Here is a 20,093-nt window from a genome sequence, read left to right on the forward strand (position 1 = left end):
TTCCACCTGCAAGAGGCAAGGTTGTGACTTTTCCCTTATAACATCAGCAATGCAGACACCCATAAGGGGTTGCACAATGCACAGACTAACAGTGATTCCCCACTGTGTTGCCCTCTGCGAGAAAGGCACGCATTTCCAGAGAGCCAACTGACTAAGTAGTAGCAAGGCCATATTTTTTGCCTGTTCCCCGAGCTTTGCTGCTTCTAATTGCACACGATAAAAAGCAAAGAACTGCACCTGTTGTTTCGTAAATATTACTCCAAAGGGTAAAAAAAGATATAGACACGAGCAGCATGCTGTGTGGTAAGAGAGGCAGCAGGGATGCATTTGAGGGCAACTCACTAGGCCACACCTTTTGGCACCCTGAAACTAAAGGCTCCAGTGCTAAAGTCCACTGTCCCTTGTCTCCACACCTGTGGCTTTTTAGCAGAACACTGGCAAGTCGGCTGCTCTTCTGCAGCACTGTTAACCCCAATCAATAGAAATATGAGCTACTGCAAGGGTGGTAACCACATACAAAGCTAAAGTACCAAAATACAACACAGTGATGCTCAGTGCAAGCTGCAAAGATCTGCCAGCACGCTATTTAGGGGTGCTAAATAGCGTGCATCCCCTGTTTATTGCACGCACATTTATTAGTGCGTGCGCAACACTAAATAGCGTGCATCCAATTACGGGTCATTATAAGAATCTACCATTCCCTAGGCTACAGCTCGGGAGAGGGCAATTACCATCGACATACACACTGCCAGTCACAAGAAAATCGCGCGACGGCTCCCCAGCGAACTGCGCGCGTGCAAAGAAGCGGATTTGGGACCACCATGAAAATAATGCGGCAGCCACCTCGACCAAGCACGCACAGTGAATCGGCGTTCGTCACTAAACTTTATTCTTGCCCTTGAAAAGGTGATCGAGGATCTCTTGAATAAACCCGTTCCAAATTGAATAACGGCAACTGTGGGATGCAAAACTGAAAAGCTAGAACGGAACGTTGGACGATTGCCGTTGCCGACGTAGTACAAGGAAGCAGTAACGCCTTTACAAGACGTGTGCGTAAAAAAAAAAAAAGCGCTTTTATCCGCCCGCGCCAATGACGAATGGATATTTTCAGCAGCTTGTTAAACGGCAAACTACACAGAGCGACAGCAGTCGTATTTTGTGGATGCAGTTACAGAAAATAACAAAATGAAGTCACAAAATAGCAAAGCAGCGTTAGTGGGAAGTGAGAGTGCACAAAAACAAGGCCGGTGATGGACGCACCGGCAAGAGAGTCGAATTATGCCCCTGGGTAGCATACCGTCGTCTTGTTTTTTATGACTTGACGCTACCTAGCCACGGTGCGCATTTTCTGTGCGCGAACGTGTGTGTGTTGGTACGATTAAACACACATGGCACTTTTATTCATTCACTTTCTGCAAGAGCTCAACGCTACGTTGATATGTGAAGACGGGACACTCGCACAACGCTGTCGCACGCATGCGCAGCGCAGACGAAATAAGGCCAACGTTTGTGGCTGATCATCGGCGATGGGCTGAATACGGCCGATACGGCCCGACAAATGGGGTAGGGTCCAACGTTAGTAAAATTCCTACCTAACGTATAAAAGCTCAAAAAAGCAGTGCGCTAAAATTCTGCATATGTTTTATAAACACAACAAAGTTTCTTCTAAGCATTGTTGAGTTACAACCAATACAATGTTTTTAAAAGTTGTCTAGAAACGAAACTAATGTGGTGGACGCGAACCGGCATGCCGGCATTTTCACACGAGGTTGATCGCTCGATAGGTACTCGTACTTGAGAAGTTTGAAACAAATGCGATGAGTCCCTACATCATTACAATATTATACGTTTATGTGCCGGCGCGCTAAAAAGTTCGTCGTTTACACATAATGTCTGAAGGGCAAGTTCCAGCGACGTTGTAGCCGTTTCAACTAGCCAGTTTGTCCGCCCGGCTATCCGGTACGGTACGTTTGCCGCGGTTTCGTTTCACGTAATTTGTGCTTGCTGGTAACATCCGCGTTAGAAATCCTTTGCGGCATTCGAATTCGACGTGGTGCAAGATCACGTCAATTATGCACGTCCAGTGCTACGTAAATTTGCACCTTCGGCGAGGAACACGTTTTTACTTTCAGTGCGGGCATACAAAATGTCCTGCAACCACTATCATGGAATTTTGAGTAGACTTCACGCTGCCAGTCACCCTTGCAGATAGTGTGTATTGTAGTACGCTGAGAGGACAAAAATCTGGTTAAATCGATAGTGCCACCGATGTAAATTGTGTTCGTAAAGAATGTTGGGTCAGTTTTGTATTTCCTTGCGCCTAGCACATGACGAAACAAAAAATGCAATTGCATGCATGCGCACATGGCGTTGATCCGACAGGGTTGAAGTCGACCAGTGCGTGATGCGGGTAACAGAGACGTTCATCTTCAAAACTGCGCTAGTGAAACGGGACAGAGCGGCGACACAACACACACAAAGCGCAGATGGTGTTGTGTCTCCGCTTTGTCCTTGTTTTATTCGCGCAGTTTTGAAGATGAACTTCCAACTAGCCCGTCAGAAGACTCGTAACCTTCAAAGGCGGCCTGTTACGTTTATAAAATGACCACTTTGGGTTGCTGGACGCAGCCTTTCGTGCATCATTGCATTCTTTCTGGTGCCTTTAGCCTTCATAATAAATGAGAACAAGCCTGGCCTAGGCTTGTTTGTAGTGAACCGAAGTTTTATACCTGCTTTTGGGCGATGCCAGGGCAGGCCTTGTCATATATAGTTTCAGGCAGCTAGAAAGAATTTTTTGTAATGTTAGCTCTTCACAAAAAGATAACGAATAAGGTATACAGTCTCAGGTTTGGTGTCAGTGACACTGGTGCGTAGCACACCTTCAAATGGCGAATTGGTAAAAGCCTTATTTTTCCCTTTTTGAGGAAAGCCGTCAGCATTGTGTGCCTTGTCTGGATGGTCCTAAAGATACGCCCTCAAGCATCCGTATGACACAAATGCTATGACGCCATGATCTTGTCATTCTATATAAAATCAGCACTGCTGGACTTGAATGTAGTGGCAGCTCTCCCGACATTTGTGCCAAAATCATGATGATGCAACTTTTCATCCCATGACATTCCAAGTGACGTCATACCACTTCTTGTTGCACATACCATACATCTGCGAGTCAAGTTTAAGCTAGGTCACGACAGAAATTCGAACTGACGACATATATACAGGGTCATCCACTCTTAGGGCGAACGCAAGAGCGTGCGTCTGCAGTCTGCCAAGCATCAATGTATCCAAGCTGACTGTGCATTGGAGCAAAGCATCGTCTCCAGGTTCCTCTGTGCCTGCACATCTTTGCTTCCATGCATCGCTGTGTCGGACGCAGCAGCACTTTGAAGAGTGCTAGCACCTCCTCGTGTGTCCATGTTAAGATTGGAATAGTATGCATTCATACTGAGATTTTGGCGATTACAGTTTTAAGACACCACATGAAGCCTGGCATTCTATGTCCAATACACCCACACCAAATACAATGCCAGCAGAAAGAACATTGATACAAACTGAAACCTCATTTGTAAACATTTCACCCACAGCGGGGGGATGGCGGGGATATAGGCTATACCTCGAGTGAAACCCCTAATGCGTAAGCAGTTATAGCTTACTTTTGTTTGCCTTTGGGTATGTTACATTTCTAGCTCTGTTTACCTAGTGCCCCCCAAGTTTGCATCATCGGTGTCATCATCCCATCCACATGCCGCACTCCGCAGTAAAAACCTAGACAACTGTTTACAAAGTGCCGGCTACTCTGGACTATATTAAGGCCAGCTTGGGCAATAAGCGAATGCAAGCTGGAGGGGCTCCTAGGCAAGACTTTTATGCAAGCTACGAATGCTCCCCGTGGCAGCGCTCCTTTTGTGTAGTTGCAAATGAGTTCAATGGCAGTCATCACTTTCTTGGTCATTTTCCAGACCAATTTGTATTGATCACTCAGTGTATCTGAGGATAAGTGGCTGTAGTGTTATTTCTGGCACATCCTTAAACCTGTGTAAACTACACTATCCTAAGATCATAATTTATAATCTGCCTGTTTTGTACTGTGAATGCAGAAAGCTAGTATGAAATAGATAAACTCATTGAGTATGTTTTTTGATGTGATGATGCAGGCAATCAGCAGCTGAGGATGACAGTGACTGAGTATCTGTCGCAGCTTGGCACCAACCCGTACTTCGGTGCAGGCTTTGGCCTCTTTGGAGTTGGTGCAGCTGCTGCAGCACTGCGCAAAGGCATGCAGGTCGGTCACTATTCACCCCTCTCTTAAAAAAAAATACTGACGGTTTAACTTGGTTAATCGCAAAATATCATGCAGTAGCAGGGCGTTTTGACTGGATTGTGTTTGCTGTGTCTCAATTATCAAACATTATTTAATCAAGTAGCCATACTTGCAGACCACACATTGCACAGATACGATCTTCTTAAAGTGGTGATTTTATTAGCGATGGCATTGGATATGAATTACACTTTGCACTGTAGTTTGACAAATACAATCTAAAGCACTGCAGAATCTTCAGTGGAGAAATGCTAAAGCTTCAGCGTTGCTGCTGCACATGGTACATTGCGCCCCTTGTCGAACATAACCAGCATTCTGCTGAATGCGTCAAAGTTCACTAGTGTTCTGTAATTGGTTTACAGAAAAGGAAAGGCGCAGTATCTGTCACACTTGTTTCTGTGGACACCTGAAGTCTCTCGGAAAGGTCAAAGGTCAAATCGGCTTAAAACATCGGGTTTCTGCAAGGGTGCGGGCAGTAGTGCTGCAGCTCTAAAATACACTGAGGATGCCTGTCAAGGGGTGTTTTGTTTCAGTAACAGAGCAAGGGCCTAATTATATAATACAGGTTAGCCTCATCAGATGTGGGGAACATCTCCTAGAGCATGCAGTGTGTGCATCAATCTGGCATGTTACTGTAGCATGCTGGGGAGTTGATGTCATCTATTGGCATACGCCAGATCAAAATGCAACCTAATCTAACCACTTAAAAATGTACCAGGCTGTAAAAGCACTGTGACATAAGCACACCGGCTTGAAGCACTTGTCTATGTCACCTTAATGATGCCAAAATTATATCGAGAGTTTCCTCACTTTCAGCAACTTTTATTTTTTTAAGTGACGTCAAAAACTTGCGTAAATTCTAAGAGACCATAGTTCTTAGATGATCTGAGTAAAGGATGTGTTCAAGTAATTTGCATGGTATACTTGATAATGATATCAAACGGTAATTGAGAGGGGAATTTTTGCTAACTGATTTGTGGACAGGGACCACCTTCCCGACTTTCCAGTCAGCAGGAAGAGCGCCGGTGCCAGTGACTGCTGAAAAATCTTGCAGAGCATGAGTGATATGAAGGTGCAGATGCTTTTCAAAAATTGGGCAGCAATTGGGTCGATACCAGGGCTAGATTTTTTATTTAGCTGTGGCTAAAGGTACATCCGACGGACCCGGTGCATTGTTCTTCAGGATACGTCGGACAGATTTGGGAAGTATTTTTCAGAGGTACGGCGGACGGACCCAATCAGGTGTTCACGTCCGACAGATACAATGCGTTTTTCTTCGAGGTACGCCGGGAAAGCCGGACGGATCCGGGAGGGGTACGGCGGACGGACCCAATCGGTGGGGTTCAGGTTTACGTCCGACGGACCCGACACATTTTTCTCCGGGATCAGCAAGGTGTAGCAAGGTAGATATCGTGCCTTGGGATACGTCGGGAAAGCCGAACAGATCCGAGATCCCCGGATGTGTGGTTGTAGCAACAACTTGGTAGTGATAGCCATATGTAGCCAAATCGAAGTTGGTACGAGGTGTGCGAGGTGCAAGAAGTATGTACTGCATACGTGAAATGTGAAATAGTACAGTGGCAAAAATAGTGCCTAGAATGGGTGATAGACTACGTGATGGCATGATGATAGGTTTACGTGAGTTGGACCGCGGCAGTGTGGCAAGCACGACCTGAGCGCAAGCGCATGTAATCGCAGTGTTGACGGCCAGCCCGGGACCCGCACGCCCGCTCATTTGGTCCTCGTTATCATGTGGATTAACGTCTACGACGGTCGTTATGTAGTTGTATAGTTTTGATTATTCAAAGTTTCCTCACTTCCATCTGTGATGAGATGCGTTACGTAACGCATCGCTTTCTGCTCGTACTGAGGTTTGGCGCTGCAAGTTCTACATACATACAAGCGGCACTGAAAAAGCTGGGTACCGCCGGCATGTCTCTAGCCCAAGCATTGCATACATTCGTGCTTGTTGTACAACTGGAGGTGTGGTTTGTGCTTATCATGAGATGCTGTGATGTCTGGATTACGTCCTACGAGAATGCTGTGTGAGATTACGAGAGTGCTGTGACGAGTGCGCCGATGTTCGGACAGACATCAGTGTGTCCATTTATGATCGGCGATTTCCCACGTGCATGTCAGTGTTTATTAGGTGCAGTAGTAAGTCCAAAAACGTTGCGTAAAGAGAGCGTCGTGGGAATTTATTCACATGCGCTGTGCCACAGTCAGACGGAAATAAGTTATCAACAATTTGTTATTAGACAGCACTACAGAGCTCAAAACACGGAAAATGGGAATGCACATGATACAATTTTCGCATGTTAGAGTGGCCAGAAAAATAAGTGCCCAGCCCACACCGCCGAGATGCGCATTACTACAGGTGAAATGGTGCAGGCTTCCGTAAAATAGCTACCTGGCACAGCACCTTCCTAAATGTTCAGGCTTTGTATTATTGTTGAAGGCCACTTTATCATTAATAAAGGAACGAATATGCTTGTTGTGTTATTGACTAGTGCTTTTTCAATATATTACATTTTTGTTTTTCCTTAATTTCTTTTGTTTTTCATGCTAGACAAACATAAATGGTACACTTTTAAACTTGTCAGTCCAAAGCTGAACATGAATATCTGCCATGCATGTGACAGCTTTAATGCTGGAAAGGTTGACGTGCATCAGTTCAGTTCAGGCGTTCAGTCGTGTCCGACTCTTCGTGACCCTATGGACCATGTCACGCCACGCTTTCCGGTCTCTCACTATCTTCTTAACATCACATAGCTTCATCTGCAATGCCTCGAGAATGCCATCTAACCATCGCGTTCGCTGCCTACCCCTTCTCCGGCGACCCTCAACCTTTCCCAACATCAAATCTTTCTCCAGCGACTCCTTTCTTCTCATCAGATGACCAAAGTAGCTGAGCTTTAACTTTAGAATTTTACCCTCCAATGAGCAGTCAGGGTTTATGGTCGACAATATCGACTGATTTGATCTTCTGGCAGTCCAAGGAACTCTTAAGAGTCTTCGCCAGCACCACAATTCAAACGCGTCAATTCTTCGGCGGTCAGCCTTTTTCACAATCCAACTCTCGCATCCATACATCACAACTGGAAAGACCATAGCACGGGTTATACGGATCTTGGTTGGCAGACTAATGTCTCTGCTCTTTACTAGGCGGTCAAGGCTAACCATTGCTCTCTTTCCCAGAAGCAGGCGTCTCCTAATTTCATGGCTGCAGTCTCCTTCTGAGGTAATCTTGGCGCCCAAGAACAGAAAATCTGTCACAGCTTCCACTTCTTGTCCATTGATGCTCCAGGACTTGATAGGGCAAGACGCCATGATCTTCGTCTTTTTAATGTTCAGTTTAAGCCCAAACTTCTCACACTCTTCTTGTACGTGCATCAGAAGTCTCTTGAGTTCCACTTCACTTTCTGCCATTAAAGTGGTATCATCCGCATATCTAAGGTTGTTGATACGTTTTCCAGCAATCTTCACTCCAGCTGAAGACTCGTCCAGAGCGGCCTTCCTCATGATGCACTCTGTATATAGGTTAAATAGGCAGGGCGACAGTATGCAGCCTTGCCTCACCCCTTGTGTGTATGTACGTGCATAGCATGTACATACACACTGTGACATCTCAGCGGCGCGTTCAGCTACTTGCCCTAAGCCCCAATGTCGTGATGTTTAATGCCAGTGATGTCAGTCGCACTTTGGTGTAGGTGAATGTCAACGCAAAGTACAAAGCCCAGGCAGTCAAATTAGTCTGGAGCTCTCCACTACAGTATTCTTCATAGCTACATATGTCACTTTAGGATGTGAAACCCTAGAAGCCACGGGTAGGATTTGTTGTTTTTTTTTTTGGATTTTGTATTCTCTCATCTATGCTGCGCAACATTTGGCTAACTTTAGTTCTCAAACAGTTGTTGAAGATGAAACCGAAGCAGTTCTTGGCATTGTTTCCTTCTTGGAATAATTTGCTAATTGCAGTTCTTTAAAACTTGCATTAATGCTGGACAGTTCAAATAGCAGGCAGTTGAATTACAGGAATAATGTGGATCATGCATTTCAGTTCTGAAAAAAGGAAAGCAACGGTCCCCTCCATGCATGCACAGGTGCCCTTAGAAAAATACATACTCAGGTGTGTAATTGTGACACATATCAAGGGTCGACAGAAGGCCATGTGGAGCCAGTGTGAAATTCTTCATGCAGGCTAAAATAAAATTGTACAACAGCTGCTGTACCATGCAAAAAAAAATTGGTCATTTTGTGTATGATTAACTGACCACGAATAGCATCTTACTGAGAGTATGATGTGATATATAATATCTGGTTTAGCATCCCAAAACAACTATGGCTGTGAGGAACACAATAGTTGAGGGCTCCGGTATAATTTCGACCACCTGGGGTTCTTTTACATGCATTGACACTGCACAGTGCATGACAGCCTATTGTTTTGCCTCTATTAAAATGCCCCTGCTGTGGCTGGAATCAAATCTGCATCCATGGGTTCAGCAGCCAAGCACTCTTAAATACTACTGAGCCAGCACAACGGGCTCAAGTAACAAAATGCATGCCATTACATTTCCTTCTAGCCTGTGGTTTCCTTCACAGAACTAATGTATACAAGGAAAAGTAAATAGCAAGAGAACACTAGTTTTATTGCACATTATATTCACATTTCAGCAAACATTCTCTAGGAAGAAATTTCTCGTAATGTTTGCATGAAAACCATGAACATCTTACAAAAACAAAACAATGCACTTACTGCACTTCAATTGTTAATGGGCAAGGTTGCATCTATGCTACGACACTACACTTATCACAAAACCACAAGCCCCATCTGCTTTGGCCAATCACTTGATGAAACTAACGGAGACAGATGTCGCACACCACAGACTGATAGTCTCGCAACATATCTCTTCATACGTTGCATTTCAATTTTATGCCTTTCCATGGTGATGGTGATGGTGGCCCACCCTTTATATCGGGTCGCCGGTTTAACTTCAAGAAGCTAAAGGTGTGGCCAAAAAGTAAAGAAAACACACAAAAATCACTGTAGCTGCGGCCGCGTTACAAGGATGTTGCTCCCTGCTGCTCGCCACCAAAACTCCAATCGTCTCTTTGTAGCTTCAATCGTATCCACCGAGGCTGCCTCTCCACTGGCAAGCCTAAAGCCGAGTGCTACAGGTAGTGACATCGTACGGGCGGGCGGAGAGATAGCTGGACACTCGAGTACCACGTGGTCCGTTGACTCCTCTGCCACCCCGCAGAGGGCGCACACAGTCGTGAGGCCAACCATGAATTTCGCTCTCCACCTGCGTGTACGTAACGCTCCCGAGCGTGCCTCTGCCAGCAAACCACTACCGTGCGAGTTATCACACCACAGCTCCTTTCCGATGGTGTCCTTCTCCGCCCGGTATAGGTCCAATGACACTTTTTCTTCGGAAGTCTTCTTCCATTCCTCCGTCTCGACCAGCTGTACCTGGGTCCGGATCTTCTGCTGTGTTGTGCAGTCCAGCTCCGATGCTTTTGTGGCCAACGATACCGTCGGGAGCCGGTACCTCTGCCGAAGAGATCGTGTTCGGCGCGTCCATCTCGTCGTTCGGCTGGTGAAAATGGTGTGCACGAGTGTTTGACGGGCCACATTCGACTCGGGGAGACGGAACAGGCGGTTCTCGAACGCTGCCTTCGCCACTGCTTCCCAGGCTGTGAATGACGACCAACCCATATCGCCCTGGATGGTTTCGATAGGGATGGTAGCCAGAGTGCCATTCGGCCGGCCTCCCTCTGGCGCCTCTCCAAAAATTCACTCATACCCGCCGAGAGACAGAGTACGGCATTGGCGTAGGTCAGACCCGGGACCGCCACCATCTTCCAGAGTGCCCTTGTGACCTCGTAGTGGTTGTAGGTCCACAAGGCCCTTTGACCTAACATGCCTCTCGTGCGAGCGGCCTTCGCTCTGAGGAGCCTCTCATGTGCCGTTAAATAATCCGCTCCCGCACTCAGTCGGACACCGAGGTACTTGGTCACGTTGGTTTGTGACACTGCATTGCCCTGGAGATCCCACACTCGATCAGGTTGATAGTTGTGAGGCCCCCACACCATAGCCACACACTTGGTTGAGCTAAAACGCAGACCAAGCTGTCTCATCTCCACACCGCAGATGTCCAGCAACCGCTGCAGCTCCTCGGGTGATCTTGCCAACAGTGCGAAATCGTCAGCGTATATTAAAGCTGGGATCCGGTGAACTACCAGCGCTGCTTCCTCACTGTGCTCTAAAGTGTAGCCACATCCCGACTCTGCCAACTTCAGTGTCACCCCACTCACATACAGCATGAACAGCAGTGGGGAGAGCGGGCATCCTTGCCGCAGGCCTTGGTGCATCTCCATGGGCGCCGTCACCATATTGTTCCACTCCACCACCACTGATGGAGCTGCATAAAAGGCCTGAAGGAGTTCAATGTCTTGCGCAACCAGCCCCATTTCCTGCAGCATGGTCCACAGGAGGTCCCATTTCACACAGTCATACGCCTTCGTTATGTCCAGAAATGCCACATAAAGGGGTGAACTGTACTTTGTAGCCATTTCTATACACTGTGTGAGGACGAATAGGTTGTTCTCTATCCGGCGACCGGGGCGGAAACCCATTTGCAGCTCGCCTAGGACTCCTTGTTTCTCTGCCCACCTCTGGAGCCTGGCCTTGATGACCTGCATTGCTACCCTGTACAGTACTGGGGTGACAGCGATGGGTCTGTAGTTAGCCAGATCCCTCCTGTCCCCCGCACCCTTGTATAGCGGTTTCACCTTCACGGTCTTCCAGTCATCTGGAATGTCTGCGTCTGTCATCACCAGTTCCAGCAGGTCCCATAAGCGAGCCTGGACCAGAGGTCCGAAAGCCCTCACCAAGCTCATGGGCATCCCGTCACATCCTGGGGCTGTTCCCGCATCTACCCTCTTCATGGCTCGCTCTTTCTCCTTATCTGTTGGGGCTTGACGGAGCCCAGCCTTTCCTGTGTCTGCCAGTGTGCCCTTGAACAGAGGGCACTGATCATGTTCAGTGGGAGCTGTCATGCCCTGTGCCTGTAGGGGGGTCTGCAGCCATTCCTCCAACAAAGGAATGCAGTCGTCTCCGCGCAGTTCCTCTGCATCCGAGGCTCTCCGTAGTGTCAGCTGGGTAGTGTTCTTTTGGCCCCTTTGGACATGCTGCCAAAACCGTTGAGGAGCCTGCTTACCAGCCTCTTTCAACATGCGCATGAACTGTGCATTGATCCTGCGTATTTTCTGTTGGACCAGTTTCGCAGCTTCTTGCTTCAAGTCCCGATAAGACTCCCAAGCCTGTGCCACATCCTTCATCTCCCCATCCCTGATGGTCTGCCTGTGGAGCCTGCATGCTTCCCGTCTGTGTCTAATAGCTGCTGCCACTTCTGCATCCCACCATGGCTTTGCACTGTGCTTTCTTCTCTTACCTGGGCACTTTCTGAGCATCCCCATGCACTCTTCTACGAATTCAGTGTAAGAGCCCATGAGATGTACTTTCTTCTCCAGGTCGTCCGCCAGTTCCTGTAGTTCTTGAACACTGGGCCGTCTTGTGCTGCTTTGTGGCATGGTCTTTCGCTTCTTGCCCCGGCCAAAGACCAACCGCAACCTATTGTGGTCACTGGCAAGGTTCCCTGTGCCATCCTCCTCAATCATCATCTTTTCTAACTTGGCATACAGGCTCTCTGTCATGAGACAGTAGTCTATACACGACTGCCGGTCCCATACTGCCCATGTCACCGTCCCCTCACACTTCTGTGAAAGGTTCACTATGATAAGGTGACCCTGTTGTGCCAGCTCCTGTAAGAGCCACCCACTTGCATCTGTGTGACCATCCAGATCCTCCAGGTGAGCATTAAAGTCACCCATCATCAGCACCTCGTGGTTTTGAGCGAAGAATTCCACATCTGCAGCCAAGCAACTACACACTTCAGTGTTCTTTGCCGTTTGGTCACCAGTCCACAGGTACACAACCGCTAGTGCCACAGGTTGACCCAATAAACGACCTGTCATCCACATGTGTTCGCTACAGTGCGGTCGCACCCGTACCCATTGCTGAGTCACGCCCCACAAACACCCAATTCCTCCTCCTTGGCTTTCGTGCCTGGCTCGGTTGCAACCCTCCCACACAAAACGTGGGTCATGCGGAAGGGTTTCTTCTTCCCTGAGGTGCGTCTCCACCACTGCAATTGCTGCTATTTCCAGTTGGCGCATTTGTTCCTGGAGCTCTCCCCACTTCTGCTCCTTGCGACCCCCCTGCATGTTCAGGAAGCATACGGTCACTGGGGACTGATGGGTCCCGCATGACCCCTTGCTTGGGTCTTGCGACTCGCACTGTTGCCGGCGACGACCCCTGCGGCGCCCTTGCTTGCGGACCGTTCTGTTCACTGCTGAAAACCCACCATCTGCATGATTGCCTGGCCCAGAGCCTCTATGATTGGTGCTGCTGGGTTCAGTCTCATCCTTCTTTTGCGGGGGCGCAGTCCTAAAAAAGCGCTCAATCGTCGCCCTAATCGCTGCCCAACTCTTCGGCCCCCTTGGCTCCATAGCTGGGGCCATGGAGTCGCCCTTGAAGCAGCCTTGAGGGGTTAATAAACTCGCACTTGGATCGTATCTCTGAGCAGGCCTGCCGGACTCCTTCATTCCAGGCCCTGCAAGTACTCTGTTTACGATCCTGATCATCTGGCCCCTCTGGCACTCCATAAATCAGGAAGCGGTGTGACTTCGCTCTCTCCTGCCATGCTGAGAGAGCATGCTTCAACTTCTGGGTCACCGCCTCCCTCTTCGTGGAGTCGTCTGCAATGTCCCTGGGGCCTGCATGGATTATCACTAAGGCCTCCGAGGCCTTCCACACTTCTGCCTCTTTCTCCACCGCTTCAATCGTATCCATGAGCGTCGCTTCTTTCTGTGTGCGGAACTGCACCCGCTTATTTCACCCCGTCTCTCGAAGTACTGTGCGCTTTATCTTGACTGCATTCTCATCCCCAAACACAAACGCATGGCGATCCTTCTACAGAGCACTGGTCTCGGCTGTCTGCGGCAGACTGTGATCCACTGGGGACGGGGTCTCTTCGCCTGCCCTCATTGCCTGCTGTTTCTTTCGTTGCTTCTTGCTTATTTTCAGTTGCCAACCTTGATCCCCTGTGGACTGGTTGATCTGCGCCTCTCCATCTGGTACTAGGCTTTGCGCCTCACTCGACTCCGCACCGTCGGTGTGGACTGGCCTTTCTTTGGCCTCATTGGCGTCTGCATCCTCCGCGCCATTCTCTCCAATACCTGGTGCCCGGTCGATCATGGGTGCCGATCGCTGGCCCAGGACTTTACTCCTTAGGAAGGCAACTTTTTCCTGCAAGGTCTCTCGCTGATGTCGCTCTGCCTGCAGTTCGTGCTCCAGGTTCTCCCACTCTCTCTTCCATGCTGCCGTCTCCGCTCCTCCGCGCCTTGCACTCCTCGCATGGTGGCATCTTCTCTGACCATGGTGCCTGCCTCCACCCGGGTATCCAGCGCAGCCATTCGGACGCAGATAGCACAGGTGAAGGGTTCCCCCTCTGCCGCAGCGGCCAGGTCCTCAAAAGGGGTTTCATCTAGGAAAACCCACATGCCACAGGACTGGCACTTCACTTCTGGGTTTTCCGCTTTCATTTTTCTGTTCTTGCCTCCTTTGCCCGTTATGTTGAACTACACTAGCTCTTTCTCTCCAAAAAAAAAAAAAAAAAAAAAAACGAAAAAAAAAAAAATTCACAGGACTATCGCATCGGATCAAAGGCTTTGATTGGGGAGGCGCGGGATGGTCGGGATGTGCGCTGCCCTCGGAGGTGCCCCTACACCAGGCTAGGCCTAAGCTCCCGAGTCTCGCCTCGCGATCGAACCGGCTGACGATCCGACGCGATGAGCCCTGTGTCCGCCCAGGGCTACGCGCTGCGCTTACCCTGTGTAGGCTCTAAAAGCCACTCTCCGATGTGACCACCCACGAGCGCATCCTAAGCGGATGAGTAAAACGAATCAACAAACAAAACGTGCGCTAGAACCAAATTCCAGCTTCAACTTTTGCCAGCATTACTATTCACCCATCTTTTCTGAAATTTCTTTTCTGTTGGGATCAGCATCCTTGTTAACGATGGTCTGTGGCATTCTCGATGCTATCGTTTTCACGTCTTCCTCACCTGGAAGAACAAAGAAAATGACAAACCTTGAGCAGACAAAAATTAGGGAGACTCCTAATCTCCACCTGTAAGGGTATGATGCGCCAGCGCTAATGGCTCTTGTCTGCAGATCCCATTGTGGATTCCCATTAATTTACATGCCCTTTGCTACAAACTTAATTACTGATTCCTTAATTTATGTCTCTGTTATCTCAGACATACTCATTAGCATACGGTCGTAGGCTTCCCTGTTATTTGATAGACAACCTGGCATAAACCTCTGTAAGCCTCGCGTTAACCAAACTGTACAAACATGCCTCCATGGCCTTGGAGTAAGCTTCCTTACTCGAAGCTGAAACTTCCGGGAACATATTTCAAAATATAACTTTGTAAGCTCGAGTTAACAGCTCCTGCCATGTCGTGTGGCCTCGTGACAGTTGGCTCGTGGTACTTTTGGCTTGTGCACAGGGTCCATCTGTCAATCATACTGGTTAACATGCATGAAAAATACATTTTCACACAAACTGGTGGCAAATGGTCAGGTGGTGCACTGCAGATTCTGAAATGTATACCTATATGCATGCAAGGGTGGCATTATCACATAACATGATCAAGAGTTCTGTCAGTAGTACCTGCAGTTAATGGCACTTCAATGGTCATTAAAGGACCACCTCAGACAATGGTTGTTGTTACCACAAGACTTGTTCTAACAGCATGCTGACACCATTCCACTGAGCAATGGACATGTATATGCATACCTTAGATAGCTCATGATTGTGGATCTCATTTATTTCTATGACTTCCAAGGAGTTCCTGCCATCAGAAACCCTACACTTTATGAAATCGGGACAGCTGTCTTGAAAGGTGATGAAAAGAAATAACCAGGTTATCTTGCCGCTATACTAAATTACAGAGGGTGAATATGCTACATGAAGATACCAAGAAGCTTGTACAAAGAAAAGTGAGAGTGAAATGGCAGAATTTTTGAAACATTGAAATAAACAACAAACTACTCTTTGTCAAACCTGTCATCGACGAATGGAAATCATGCAGTCATTAATAACACAACATTTTAGGTCATCTTCACAAAAGACACACCCACACCTGACACGCAGCTTCATACTTATGAAAAGGACAAATCAGTATGCAAGGAGTGGGGAGAGGAACTAATAATAAACCATATCTTACTTACACGTGCGCCAGACTCTGAGAAAATAAGAGAAAAACATTTTGTAAAAGTTTGCAGCAGATCCCTTTCCATCCCAGCATGATCCTAGGAGAGGCGTGAAAATTTCCTGCATTTTTGGTTTCCTAAAATGTTCCTAAACAAGCTACATCCTAAAGAACATTTTAGTCATTACACACAAAATAAATACATTAAACCTTGTTCTTGGCGCATGGCAGCATTAGTCGCTTATGCACCATAAAAATCAACACAATTCGCTAATAATCTTTCGGTCTGGTGTGATCCTTATTTATGTGACAGTGCTGTCATGAAGGTCTATGTCCCAGCGATCAGAAAGTGACCTATTTCAATAATTTTAAAAACTGAAGGCGATTCTAAAGATCTCTAAAGACGCTCGGGTGTTTGGTTTCGACTGGAGTGCTCAACTGTTTTATCAACGTCCGCCTGCTTTGACAGGCTGGAGTGAAACTGTTAAAGATAATACATTTTTGAACATTTAACGCGTTTCTGAAGGCGTTGCTTTCAATTATGGGGCCCACAAAAAGCAGCTGAATGTCAAACGCCGCCTAGGTAGGCTTTTTAGCAAGACAGTGGTGTAGTGTGGAAAATCTCTCCGCCGGTCCATTGCTGGCGCCGCTGACTTGAAAGGCGAACTGTTCAAACTTATAACTACTGACCACACCTGAAACACTGAATTGTGCATGGTCAAGGCAGAATTTCTCTAACACTGAGCACTGGTAGCTATCGATTTCGCGCCCAATGTCATGAAAATCTGTCCTCTCTTCGATCAATGATACGTCCATGGTTGAACATTTATACGCCTCGGGGTAGGCCAGCCGTTGGAACATGGATGTGTGGTTGTAGCAACGGTCACTTGCATGGCGCACTCTGCAAAATTCCAAGAGTCAGCTTCTGCAACGAAATGTGCAGCGCACATTTTCTACCGCGTACCCAAGTTCGGCGACCCATGCATATCTCCTGCTCGTTTCAAAGCTGCGGCCGTTCAGTCGGGTCACGCTAACCTCGAGCATGCGGGGGTTTAAACTACATGTACGCAAAATTCAACGACGAGAAAAAGATGCAGGCTGAGCACTTGTCTTCTCCTAAATACCAAAAAAGATTGCTGTTCGTAGCTAGGGAATTCGGATCATTCGCGCTTCCGGCTTTCCGGTTGTGCACTCATGTATTGCGGTGCAGCAGGTCCTCGCCTCAACGAGTCGACGTGCAGATCGCCGCAGTAGCAGCGTAGGCCTCTATCGGCATGTTTTTTGCCACGGCTCTGAGGTAGAATTTAAACGAGGAATTTAACTAGAAACATCCTGTTTCCTCTGTCAATGCCATCTCACTAACAGCGTATATACATACTTTGGATGGCTGAATGTTCTGCACAGCGAGGTGTGTGTGTTGTGCCGGCGCTCGATCTTCGGAGGTCGATGCAGGACCTAAGACAGAGTAAATGCTTGGAATAGCTCGCTTGCATTACGGGCAGATCTAGGTGATAGTTTAGTGCGAAGTGAAAGCTGCTCATGAATGTGCGTATCTCGATGCCAGCTGGTGGAGCTGGTGCAATACGTCGCATCACCTGCAGCTATGTGCGTGACAAGCGACGCTTGCCGTACACAATCCTGAGTGAAGAGCGTGATCTATGTTAGAACGGAGGAACTCTTTGTAGCACCTCATCTGGAGTCGCGGCTAACTGATATCATAGCGTAGCAAGCGGCATGCGGACCATGGGAAGAAATATGCGTTCGAAGTGCATATAGCCATGAGCCTGTATATCGACGTCCGCCGTATCTTTACAAGAATCGAATGGGTATGTCGGACGTGCCTTAAGACACTTTGTTTTTATTTATTTCTTTCTCAGAATGAAATGAAGTTTTAAGTGTGTCAATTAATTTCATGATACCAGTAGGATCAATGCAGACTGGATCCCTTATCGGTATGCATATGACTCAGCAGGTGGTAATGTTTTAATAGGACAGAAACAAAATTATTACAGAAAGCATTGTTTAAGACTTCAGGGCACTCTGAATCGGGAAATGGAAGTCCGTTGGGGTCTATTAATTGAATTGAGTCGTCTTTTTTTTGTCTTAATAATAATAATAATAATAATAATAATAATAATAATAATAATAATAATAATAATAATAATAGTAGTAATAATAATAATAATAATATTAATTGGTTCATAGGAAGGGAAAGGCGCAGGATCTGTCAAACTTGTTTCTCTGGACACCTGAACTGCACCATAAGGGAAGGTAGGAATGTGGGAGTGAAAGTAGAAAGAGAGAAAGAGGAGCTGTAGTGGAGGGCCACAAAGTAATTTCGACCACCTGGGGATCTTTAACATGCGCTGACTTCGCACAGCACACGTACGCCTGTTCGTTTTGCCTCCATTGAAATTCAGCCGCCGCGGTCGGGATCGAACCCGGGAACTCCGGCACAGTAGTCGGGCATCTTACCACTGCACCACTGTGGCGGGGGCCTTAACTGTGCACCAGAACTTTTTAGGGTCAGTGGAAAGGATAGACGGTAAGGCGTAATTAAAAAAATTTGGTTTTAATGTTTTTATGTGCGTGCAAATATGCGTTATTATTAGCCGTATAGCTTCCCACTGAGTGTCAGAAGGGGCACGTGTAGCACTACGAAACAGGCGTTTTTTTTATTAGATAGCCTTTTTAGGTAGAGGTACCAAGGAGCATTGGAGTTGGAAGTTATATTTCGGAGGGGAATATACTTATCTATCAATTGATGGACTTTAGTAGTGAAGTTGAGCCAGTTAGTTTCTACATGCAGAGTTTCGTAACCATCCAGGAAGAAGAGGAAAAGAGAGAGCTTGTTGTTAATAGCATCGAAGTTAGCTTTGCTGTAGTTTCTGATTACTTTAGTTATCCTATTTGTTTGCAAGGAAGGGGCTGCATTTTCAAAATGGACAGCTAAATGGCCGCTTCTCCCGGGCAGGTATGACACATATGAAATGAGATCAGGGTGCGTTGTTAACATTAAATCCAGGATGTTGGTGGTAGAGTCCGTTAACCTAGTAGGCTGGGATACTAACTGTGAAAAGAGAAAACTGAACATAAGTTCAGAAAATCATGACTTACAGAGGTGAATGGAACAAGAATATGTTGTTGAATTTGTTGGTCTTCTAAGACCAACAAATATATTTGGAAAGTTAAAGTCACCAAGTAACAAAATATCAGCAGTAGGATGCTGCAAGTAGGCATTATTAATGACATCGTGTAACTGTTCACAGAAGTTAAATTGGGGACGGTAGCAGACACCAAGAATAATTTTACGGTGTTGGATTTCAACGCGAGCTCAAATAGTCTCGAGGTGGTATCAACAGGGATTGGATGTGATTTAAAGTTTCTTGAAATACCAAACATGCATTGCATGCGGTCGCAACAGAAAACAGAAAAACATGATGAATCGCTTATCACTTCGCTGTCATGTATGTTAGAATGCAGCCACGTTTAAATAAGGGCAATGATATCCGAATTGCATGTGTCAATAAGGGAATGCTAATTGTTGCATTTGGTACTGTGCTTAATGCATAGCATTTAAAAAAGATTTGACACTAGGGGTGAATCTTTTTTCGAAATATTCGACAGTCAAAGGGTTAATAATGCTCCTAACATTAGCTTGCAAGATGGATGTATGCAGAGTCTAAAACAAATTCTCACTTCCCCTCATTCTTAGGGAGTGTTACTGACGGAATGAGCAGCAATTTGAGAAGTATCCTGGGAGGAGCCCGCCTGAGATTCGGCACTGGACTGTGCTTCAGGCTTTGAATGGTTTGCAAGTTCAGTGTAGTTAGTTATTCTACTGTAGGTGAAGCATTTATTGTTAACCAGCAGGTTGTTGTTTCGAAGTTGAAACTTTGGGGAATGAGGCAGCCCTTTGCTAAATTCAACAAGCTGATTCGTCACCAGACGGGTAGCATGTGAAAAGTCTTCAGATATAGGAATATTGTCATCCTTAAGTAAATCCCGGGAAGTAAAAACTTTTTCTCTGATTTTAAATGAACTGAACTTGATAATGGGGTGACACAAGGTGAATAGGAACCCAAACGATGTGCGCGCTCGATATGATGTTAGTGAAACTGAATCAAGGAAGGGAGATAGCGCAGCAATAACCTTTTCCTCCGTTTTGCCTCATGTCTCGCGATCATCAGGGATTCCGCGCACAATTATATTATTCCATCTCGACCTGTTTTCAAGATCATCAATGGGAGACTGAAATACAGCCTGCTGGTAAGTAAGATTTTCATTGGAACTACTGATGGAGGAAAGATCATGGTCAAGGACATCAAGCGTATTCATTTTATTCTCAAGGATGAGGAGTCGGCCAAATATGTCTTCAGATTTTTTTAATGTTTTCCCGAGTTGTCTTGATCTGTTTAATTTCAGCTCGAAGT

At 46.8% G+C, this 20,093-nt stretch overlaps 2 protein-coding genes across 3 annotated transcripts in view; one reads left to right on the forward strand and one right to left on the reverse strand.

Moving 5' to 3' along the window:
• Nucleotides 1-1,484, reverse strand: part of rho-7 (rhomboid family intramembrane serine protease rho-7) — a 105,833-nt gene extending 104,349 nt beyond the window's left edge. The window contains exon 1 of the mRNA XM_084595731.1: nucleotides 1,261-1,484. Coding sequence (XP_084451857.1) covers nucleotides 1,261-1,295 — 35 coding nt within the window. The 5' untranslated portion in view covers nucleotides 1,296-1,484. The remainder of the gene's footprint in view (nucleotides 1-1,260) is intronic.
• A 250-nt stretch (nucleotides 1,485-1,734) lies between these two features.
• The window catches only part of Bcs1 (mitochondrial chaperone BCS1), a 145,154-nt gene continuing 126,795 nt past the window's right edge, over nucleotides 1,735-20,093 (forward strand). Inside the window, exons 1-2 of one of the 2 annotated variants that reach the window (XM_084595735.1) lie at nucleotides 1,735-1,964; nucleotides 4,155-4,282. In XM_084595735.1, the coding sequence (XP_084451861.1) occupies nucleotides 4,172-4,282 (111 nt within the window). In that variant the 5' untranslated portion in view covers nucleotides 1,735-1,964; nucleotides 4,155-4,171. The remainder of the gene's footprint in view (nucleotides 1,965-4,154; nucleotides 4,283-20,093) is intronic. The other variant, XM_084595734.1, reaches the window with a different exon arrangement.

The sequence above is a fragment of the Amblyomma maculatum genome, chromosome 2 (genome assembly GCF_055883805.1).
Source record: "Amblyomma maculatum isolate TAMU_Amacu chromosome 2, ASM5588380v1, whole genome shotgun sequence".
NCBI lineage: Eukaryota > Metazoa > Arthropoda > Arachnida > Ixodida > Ixodidae > Amblyomma > Amblyomma maculatum.